The sequence below is a fragment of the Lathyrus oleraceus genome, chromosome 4 (assembly GCF_024323335.1).
Source record: "Lathyrus oleraceus cultivar Zhongwan6 chromosome 4, CAAS_Psat_ZW6_1.0, whole genome shotgun sequence".
NCBI lineage: Eukaryota > Viridiplantae > Streptophyta > Magnoliopsida > Fabales > Fabaceae > Lathyrus > Lathyrus oleraceus.
In genome coordinates, this window is record NC_066582.1 from 278,167,237 (window position 1) to 278,177,596 (window position 10,360).

The 10,360-nt window shown below is 32.0% G+C and overlaps 1 protein-coding gene across 1 annotated transcript; it reads left to right on the forward strand.

Annotated features, from left to right (window-relative positions):
- The first annotated feature begins 2,492 nt into the window (after positions 1 to 2,492).
- On the forward strand, positions 2,493 to 5,306 carry LOC127075092 (uncharacterized protein At4g28440). Its single transcript, XM_051016539.1, has 3 exons — positions 2,493 to 2,651; positions 3,023 to 3,261; positions 4,805 to 5,306. The coding sequence occupies exons 2-3, from the start codon at positions 3,039 to 3,041 to the stop codon at positions 4,990 to 4,992; spliced, it is 411 nt and encodes a 136-aa protein (XP_050872496.1). The 5' UTR covers positions 2,493 to 2,651; positions 3,023 to 3,038; the 3' UTR covers positions 4,993 to 5,306.
- Positions 5,307 to 10,360: the final 5,054 nt, after the last annotated feature.

The window sequence follows — 10,360 nt, forward strand, 5'->3', positions numbered from 1 at the left end:
GTTTGCCTTGCAATACCGATCGAATATTCAAGCTTTTTTATACTGGATATGGTTAATCCAGGTTTCCCCTACAATACTCGACCTCAAAACTCGACATTCAGGATTTGCCTATACTAAATTAATTTATGTTTGCCCTACAATACTCAATTCTCATTGTTATCTCATATATGCGATCATCCACACAATACACACAAATGAGATTCTAAGGACCATCCTACATATATGAACACCATAACTTGTGTCTAACATCACATCCCATTAACATCATACTAATACCCCATTGGTTGAGTACAATATTACAAAATAGTCAACAAACTTTTAGAACCTTATCCACCAAGTCTAGTATTACAAGATATCTAATCCTACAAGTATATGGTGAGACGTATGTCTGATTCTGGGTTATACACGATGTCAGAATTCATATCATTGAATATAGTCGAGGCTTAGTCCCTCACCCATTTGATTTCTATACTTGTTAGTCGTACTTGTTAGTCATACTTACCATTACTTCAGTATTCCATTCTGATAACAACCTTAAGATTCTTCATACTTTACTTGACGTGTTCCAATTTATCAATCTACATTTAGTCTCATCCCTTAAGCACACAATTTTGGAGAAAAAAATTAGGAGTTAGATAAGAGGCGATTACCAAGTAACTTAGAAGGATTAAATGCTCGAAGAATGAAATAATAAATAATATGCAACCAACTGAGATCGGTGGAGCATTGATAAGTGTAAACCAACGGGGGCCGAGTAGACCACAAGAGAGAAAAATTTCCTAACATTTCAACCAAGATATCTGTGAGTTGAGTAGGATTTAATAGTGCTCTAGCATAGAGGTAAGACAAGGATAAATGATAATCTAATGACCAATATTCCTCCAGAGAAGGCTCAACCCTATGTATCAAGTGGCTTACAACAACCACGAGATTTACCAAGTGAATGAGGAAAAGGAATTCAAAGGCTCCACAGTTGGGCTTTCCAATGTGTATGAGGGAATATATACTCAAAATAAGTAAGTGATGGATTGAGCAACCAAGTCAAATCATCTATTACATAAAATTTATTTATCCTTTTTTAGAACACATAATTTTTTTTTCTTACTTTTGACTTTCAATTTAACAACAAAATTATTGGTCAAAATAAAATACAAACATTCATTCATTTGACCATATAATAATAATTCTAAATTAAACAACAACTACAATAACAACAACTATAATAATAATAATAATAATAATAATAATAATAATAATAATAATAATAATAATAAAATAATAATAGTTCCAAGAGCAATAAAACTAATATAATTTTTTTTCCACATGCGGCTACAAAACTACAAAGCTCTAAAACTCTAAATCATGTATTCACGGTTTAAATAACAAGTACAAAACTTCTATAAGACTTTTATAATCCTCCTAAAATTTATATTTATAAGAGCGATTTAAATAATTGTGTTAATTTATCAAAGAATATGTATACTAACAAATATAAGTAGTATTAAATCCATATATGTATCCATTATATAACATGTAGTTGAATATCCATATGTTTTACCCAACATGGATATTTGTTAAACTACTCGTCTCGAGCACAATTTGTTGCTCTTAGCATTATAATCTCCAGTGCGACCTCCTTGAAATCTTCTTTAATCAAAAGCATTAATGAATGTAGAAGGTTCTTCAATAAAAATAGTTTAATTGTCGTTACTCTCTTCTTAAACAAATCAAGAGTAAGTTTTGTTAATGGATGAAAAACTTTGTATCACGAGAATCTGATTTTTAACAACTAAAAATTGATCATTCAAACCGTCAAGAATTGAATCACCAAATCTTTTAGATAATAATGATGAAGCATTTACATAGAATCACATCTATAAAGATTCATATATGTACAATTGAGAACTGAATATGTTAGTGATAACTCAACTTCTCCCAAAGAGTCGTCATTTCAATGAAATAATCTAAAATGCTTCTTGAATTCTACTTAGGTTTATAGATCTAGTTCCGAAGAGTCGCAACACAAATGCTATCAACCTGAAAGAAACACTCACATGCTTCTTCTGAAACATCAACAATTTTTTCGAAAAAGATGATAATTTGTGTAACCAGGTAAAACAATATTAATGTTGATAATTTATTTAAAAAATTTAGGTCGTAGCGGGTACATCAACAAATTCAACAAAACATTCTTTTTCTATGTTAATTTTTCGGCTCTCAAAAAATAGAAACTCAAAATTCAATCAATAAATTGATAAAATTTAATGAAAAATTAAGAAAGCTCTTTCTCAGACGAACTTTTTCATCCATTACAGTTATATTCTCCCGATTCAAAAAATAGTTTTTTTCAATTATATATCGAAAATATCCGATTTATATAAAAAAAAACTTGATCTTTAAGTGGAGTTAATTAGCCACTTGAACCTAATTTCATGAAAATAACAAAATTTAGAATGTTAAAAAATGTTAATGGCATTTCAATTTCTTTTAGTGTTGGGTCATTTATTTAAAAGAAACATGTTGGGTCGGAGCATGTCACTATTTGACCCGACATCAGTGAACACGAACATCTACATGCCTTAAAAGCTAACCTCGACGGCTACGTTTTTGGTTTCAGATCTCGCTTTTCATTTTTGCCTTTGCAATTTCAGGTCAGATTTCGATTCCTAATCTTTTCATTCGTTTCCAATTTTTCATCCCTTTATTCTCATGCTATCTTGATTTTCACATGCCATTGATGATGTTAATTCAGCTTGTTTTACTTACTTCTATTACTTCACACTGATCAAAATGTTTTTAAATAAGAAGTGACATTTTTTAACCTAATTTTTGTTCCTTTACGTTTTTGTACCGTTTTGTCGATTATCAATATCAATCGGTGAAAAACATATAGATGTATTCATGGTTTGTATTGTTGGTGGATTAAACATGATATTGTTTCATGTAATAGATGCATGTTTGTGTGCTGCACTTGATTTGTGTCCTAGTGAAACATAGTTGTAATATTTATGTCTTTTTGTAGGATTTTAGGTTAAGATATGGCAGAGGCAAAACCTGGATTGAGAAAGCCGGTTTTCACTAAGGTTGAACAGCTTCGACCGGGGACTAGTGGCCACACTCTAACTGTGAAGGTTGTGAATACTAAGATGGTGATGCAGAAGGGTCGTCCGGATGGTCCTCAACCGCGCCAAATGAGAATTGCTGAGAGTTTGGTGGGTGATGAGACGGGGATGATCATATTTACAGCTCGAAATGATCAAGGTATGCTTGTTATTGCTATGGTATTGTCCCGGTTTCACGATCATTTTATTGCATTTGATATTTTCTCACATTAATATGTTTATTTATATTGGGATATTACGACTCGAACTTGTTTGATTGTCAATTTTGTCGGTACCTGCCATATGTGTTCCTATGTTTGTTAATACCGGTCTCGTATTGTCCATGTGTGATGACGACAAATTATACTCATAGTTAATAAATGCTATAAAAGACATGAAGACCTGTAAAGTTTGAGTTCAGTTACTCTACATGTTGTAACGAATGCTAAATAAAATCTGGTATGCCTGATTTGTTATATAATGGTATTGCATGATTTGTTACTAATTGCACTTCATGCATGCATGTTGTGCAATTTTAACTACTATGGCTAAGAGATTGATTTTGAATATTCTATTCTACAATGTGATGTTAATAAACTTCATTTCTTTCATTTATTCATTTCTGGCTTTAAGAAAACTAAACCTTTCTATTTCTCTCCTATGTAATTTAACTTAATTTATGCCAAAAGGTCATAGTACGTGTTTGTGCATACGTTGTTGGGTCATAGTATGTGTTTGCAGGATCGCAAGTTAGTATGTAAACTCATACGATCTTACATTCCAATAGTATGCCGGCGTGCTGTGATTCAGGGGAGATCATATGCACCAAACTCGGTGAACTTGTACGACGAGTTTGGGAACTCGTTTTGATTTCAGATATGCGGCACCCATTATTTGGGTTTTTTATAGATAAAAACCCTAATTTTTACAACGGGTCTGGGTCGGGTCACATTAAATCTTTTATTTTTGATTTGTTAAAATTGGAATGGAGAGATACGTAGTCACAGCGTATTATTTCCTTCTAAAAAGTAAGACTCTTTTATTTCACTATAAATTCTTATCCTCTATCATTATTATTCTTCCTTATTACTGTTAGAAACATTTTCGCTTTCTCCGCGTCGTTTTAACACTACATACAACTTCCTCTTTCAAGCTTCCTCATCCCCTGCTTTTCTACCATTTTGAGAGTCTTACGATCCGTGCTACGATCCTCGACTTACGATTTTTCAATCCTCTACCGTTTCCGCGTAAACTCGATTTTTTAAACACCGGTAAAGACGTGACACACTTAGTGTATGGTTGGTTTAACGTTGACAATTTGGTTTAGATCAAATTGATTTTGTAAAATTGATTTTGTAAAATTGATTATGGTTAAAAGTGATTGGTTTCTGTTGGCCAACTTTCTCTTTAATACGGTTGTTCCAAATCATATCTTATTCATCGATGTCTTAATTCTAAGCTTAACTTGCATTGCGGCGCCAATATCATAGCATTGTTATCTTAGTTTAAATTTATACGAATTGATGTTGAGTTTATATCGTTTAAGGAAACGATCGATTGACACTTTTTTTCTGTTTTTATATAGAATCACTGTTAATTTGCATCCATATTGAACAAATGAGTTAAGTTTTCTTAGAATTGCTGAGAAATGTTCAAATGTGTAAATGTTAATAATCACTTTCTTGAATGTTTCTTTTCTTCAGTGGATCTGCTGAAAGAGGGTTCAACCATCATTTTGCGAAATGCGAAAATCGACATGTTTAAAGGATCAATGAGGCTTGCTGTGGACAAATGGGGCCGCGTCGAAGTAACAGAACCTGCTGATTTCACTGTTAAGGAAGACAACAACCTCTCCCTTATTGAGTACGAACTTGTTAATGTTGTGGAGTAACATGTTTGGAATAGTTTGCAACTTCTACTGTGTTATAATGAGAATAAAGCAAAATCCAGCAACTAGGAACAGAGATTTGGAAAGCTGTGGTACAAGAGTTATTTATTCCAAATGATTCAGCGGTTCTTATAAAACTGAAACAAATGTCATGTGCATTGCATTAAATGAGACAAAAGATAAGGGAATTCGCTTCCAAATCTTGTTTTTTTTTGGTTTTATTATCTTATCTTTAGTTATGGATTTTGTGCATTTTTCTTCTTCCTTTGGATCATATGTATCAGAATTATATTATATGTGGAAGACAAACCTTTATACTTGGTGTAATAACCATACTTCTAGGGGTGTATGTGGGTTGGATAAATCCATCAAACCAGGTCAAACCAATCCAAAAAATGGTTGGATTGGGTTAACGGAGAACATGGTTTTCAAAAACGAAAACCCATTAAAAACACTATGTTTTGGGTAAATTCATAGCCAAACCATGAAACCCATTCAACCTAATCAATTTACAAATTATATCATTAATTACCAGATTTTTTATTGTTTAGATCTATGAGGGATTTGTTGTTTATGTTTATGTTTTTGTTTTTGTTGTATATTGATGTTTATGTTTTTTTTGTTGCAATTTGGTGGAAGATATTAATGTTGAAGTTAAAAATTCTTTTTTGAATTGTGGAGTTAAAGCTTTGTCAAACGTGAGTATGAACGGTTAAAAATTTTAAAGGCTAAATCTGATCTATAATTTATCATAGGTTTATTTTTTTAGACCTACATAGTCTTTTGAAAGATCTGATTTGGACATTTGAAAATAAGTAATTCAACTAATTTACATATAAATATTAGCAAGATTAAATATTTATTTTTATTAACTCATTCGTATTTATGTATTATTATAACTTTTTTGATATTATTTATAATTTATGACAATGATTTATGACATTGTTCATAGATTTTTTGAATTTATTTTCATAAGTTCTAAGATAATTAAGTAACATTTTTATATTTTAATTTAAAGTATAAAATACAATATAATAATAATAATAATAATAATAATAATAATAATAATAATAATAATATTATTATTATTAAAATACATTTTCCTTATAATAATTTTTTTGATAAAGTTAAAACATTCCAATTAAATTGAAAAAAACTTTTTAAAAAATCTAAAACTTCAAATTATCAAATTCAAACTATTAAAAAATTAAATCACTATCAATGAACATGTTCATCAGCAACAATTAAATAAAATAAAGTATAAAAAATTAAAGTTTATTTCAATTCTTAAAGCATGAATAAGATTGAATGTTTTTTTTTTCCTTTTTAGATTGAATTGTTATATTTTACAATGAATGGTTGTTGTTCTATCATCACCATCATGCTCTTGTAAAGAGATATTGCCTTCTTTCTCTAATAATTTGTGTTAGGTGAGAATATGGACATAAAGAGGTCTAGAAGGGGGTTGAATAAATCATTTTTCTTTAAGACAATTTCTAAAACATTTTAGTTTGCATAAACGAAATCAGAGATTTTAAGAAACGCGAAAGAAAAACACAAAAACAAGAGAGCTTTGAAGCATCTCAACGAATTGCACCAAATGAAATAATACAAAATGTTACTAAGTGCTTGGTTGCTTCTAATGCAACTCGATCATAAGACAACCAAAGCCGCTTTAAACAAAACGATTTAAAAACTCTTCATATAGATATTATGTCTAGCCATAATTGAATTCATGATAATTCTATAAGATTGATACACCACAAACCTAAGCTTATACATAAAATCTCTATAAACATAGTCTAACTTATGTGTCATACAATCAATGCAATAGCGATATTAATGGATGCTAGTAAAATAAAGAAGATAAGGGAATATGAAAAGATACACGCACGCACGAGCGCACGCATACACACGCACACGCACGCGCACACACACACAAACACACACATACACACACACACGCGCATGCACGCACACACAGACACATAGACACATGTAACAACCCAATTTTAATAATTATTTCTTATATTATTATTATTATATTCTATTTTATTTATTTGGAGTGTTAAGTAATTAATTGGTTGTTAGGTAGTATAATAATTGATTATATTAATTAATTTGGTGTGTTAATTAATTATTTAGTTGATAGGAGATATAATTGAATAATTAATTATATTAATTATATTAATTAACTTGGTGTATATTGAGTTGGTTTAATTTATTTGAATTAAATTAGAGATATTTAAATATTATGTCTTATTGGGCCTATTAATTAAATTACAGGTATCACTCTTTAAGCCCAAATATAGAATATTTTTTTTAAATAATCAATTTTTAAAAAAAATCCATGATTTCAAAAAAATTACATAAATGGGCAATTTTTCCCTAATTTGTACATTGGCGCCACCCTAGATGGCGCCTACCCTTAAAAGTAGGGCAAGTCGCCACTAGGAGTGACGCCTACTCCTACTTCCTTTTTTTTTTTTTTTTGCTTTTTTTTTAATATGTTTTTAATTATTTTTTTAATTTTTTAAAATCTTTTTTAACTTATTTTAAATTTATTAATTTATATTTATTATAAATTATATTAATTTATATTAATACATATATATATATATATAAATAATATTATTTACAAGATATATATATATATATATATATATATATATATTAATTTATATATATTAATTTAATTTATAACTAAATAATATTATTTATAAATTATTAAAATATATTAATTTATATACATGTAAATAAATAATATTATGTATATATTTGTAAAATACACAAGATATATATATATATATATATATATATATATATATATATATATATATATATATATATATATATATAGATATATATTAATTTATATTAATAAACACAATATATTTATATTAAAATAATACACAAGACAAATATTATAAAGTTTAATTAAAATGCATTATTAATTTGGGATTTTTTACATATTATGCGTCCCTGGTACGATCCGTACGGGGGAGGTCTAACTACTCGTCTAGACGGCTCACGTGGTGGTGGTGCTTCCCTATTCCCACCCCTAGTCGTAACGCGTCCCCTTGCCCTTTGCCGTTGTGGTTGGGTTGAAGTCCCTTCAATGCTGTAGGAAAGGCGGGTGCCCTCTGCGCCCTTAAAGCTTTGTCTCGGTGGGACAAACTGACTCCTGTTGGGTGCGCCCTCGAAATGTGACCTTTGGTAGTTGAGGGTTGAATCGGGTTGGCTAAAGAACAATGTCTGTTGTGGTGTGTAGTAGTCTTGTTGGTAATCCTCTTGTATACCTGTGTCGGGGCTAAGTGGAGGACTGGAAGAGCCCGGGACATCAGTGTTGGGATTGGTGTTGGTAGGGGGATTGAGTTTGTGGTAGGTGTTGGGACTGTTGATGGTGGTGGGAATGTTGAGGTTGGTGTTGGTAATCTTCATGATATTGGGGTTGAGTTTGTGGTATGTATTGTTGATTTGGTTGGGGGGTGGACATGTGTTGTGGTGGTTGTTGTTGGTAATACGGTGGTGGTGGTTGTTGTTGGTAATACGGTGGTGGTGGTTGTTGTTGGTAATATTGTGGTGGTTGTTGTTGTTGGTAATATTGTGGTGTTTGTTGTTGTTGGAAATATGGTTGTTGCATTCGGGGATCGTCCAAATAGAACGGGTCAGACACAATCATTTCTGGATTTGTATTTGCTCTATACCAATCCACATATTCCCTTGTCAGTTTCATTTCGTTGGGTGCCACCGGAAATTGTAGAACATAGTGGGCACGCTCTTTCCACATTTTACGGAACTCCTTTGCAAATGCCTTCCAATTTTGGACATACCACTGGTGGCTGACTTTTTTAAGATGCCAAGGTTCCAAAGACATTGGGGGGCCTGGGATTTCTTGATGCATTCCGAATTGCAGTTTGACACGGTCACTTTGGTGCATCTCCACAGTGGTGAACCGCATGATAGCCGTTTTTGCTGTCCAAACAGTTGCATCTTCGGGGTTGGGTTGATGTTCCAATCCCAAATATGGTCTCCAAATAAACTACAAAGAAAAAAATAAATATGTTATTTTTTGAGAATGCTTGATATTAATATATTAGGTAGAGGATGAATGATTTAGTGGTAATACATCTTGTGGTCGGAGACGATCCAAGAGTTGACGATAAAATATTATTTTATTTTTCGGGGTAAGACTGTAATCTAGTCCAGTTGCAATGAACCTAAATAAAAAAAGATAAATAATATTATTTACAAATATTTATAGAATAAATATACAAAATGAAATAACATCATAAATTTACCTAGTTGCGTAGGGGAAGGAGTAGACGTTAGGATTTTCGGGGGCTAGCCTTGGCAATCTCCACCACCCCCATGTTTGGAGCAAAAAAGCACATCCAGAAAATGTACAGTGGTCATTTTGTGCATTTTTACACAAAGAGCTATATAGGAAAGCCAATACAGCAGAACCCCAACTATACGTGCTTATTCTATCTATGTCCTCGAGCAAACTCAAGTACATAAAGTTTATGCTATTTCCCGTGCCTTCGAAAAATAGCAAGTTCCCAAATAATAACATAATGTAAAACTTTGTTTTTATTATTTTTTCTTGTTCGGACGAATCCTCAGTCAAAATTATAGCGTCGTGGTAGAATTGGAGGCTCGATAGTTTAATACCCTGGCCCCTTGCTTTCGCAAATCCCTCACCCTCGACTAGATCTACGCCCAACATTTAAAGACATAGTTCGTTGGGCTGTTGAACATTTCCAGTCACAGGCTTACCATCTATTCGAAGACCCAAAAGCATGTACACGTCCTCTAGTGTGACGGTAGATTCACCAGTTGGTAGGTGAAAAGTGTGTGTCTCTGGTCTCCAACGTTCACACAAAACAAGAATAAATTTCACATCAATTGTGGCATTTACCACATGCATAACATGACCGAACCCCGCACGCTCTATGTAAGGTACGCACCATGGGTCTGGATAAGCCATAGGGTGTGAACGTTGACGAAATTTCTTGGGATCCTTTAAAAACAAACAATATAAATATCATTAGATTTGAGTTTTAAAAAATAAATTATAAACATACGAAAGAGGCAATGTTCAAGGAAAACTTACGAATGAGGCAATGTTCGCCCTAGTGCCTCTGTGTTCTTGGCCCATGGTAAGAAGAGACATGATTGCAATGTAGAACGTAGGTTTGTTGATGAAAAGTTCGCCGGTGTTCTCTGAAAAAAAGTGTTAGTGGATGATGAAAGTTTTCAAGAATGACCTGCTATTTATAACCGTTTGCAAAGTTGGCTGAGAATCTTGCAGGCTAGGTGGAGCTGCATGCATGTAATAATTTTGACACGTCTACTGCATGCATCAGTA

Coding starts and splice junctions, on each gene's coding strand:
- LOC127075092 (XM_051016539.1), top strand. CDS start 3,039: ATGGCAGAGGCAAAACCTGGATTGAGAAAGCCGGTTTTCACTAAGGTT. Junction 3,262..4,804: donor TACAGCTCGAAATGATCAAG/GTATGCTTGTTA, acceptor TCTTTTCTTCAG/TGGATCTGCTGAAAGAGGGT.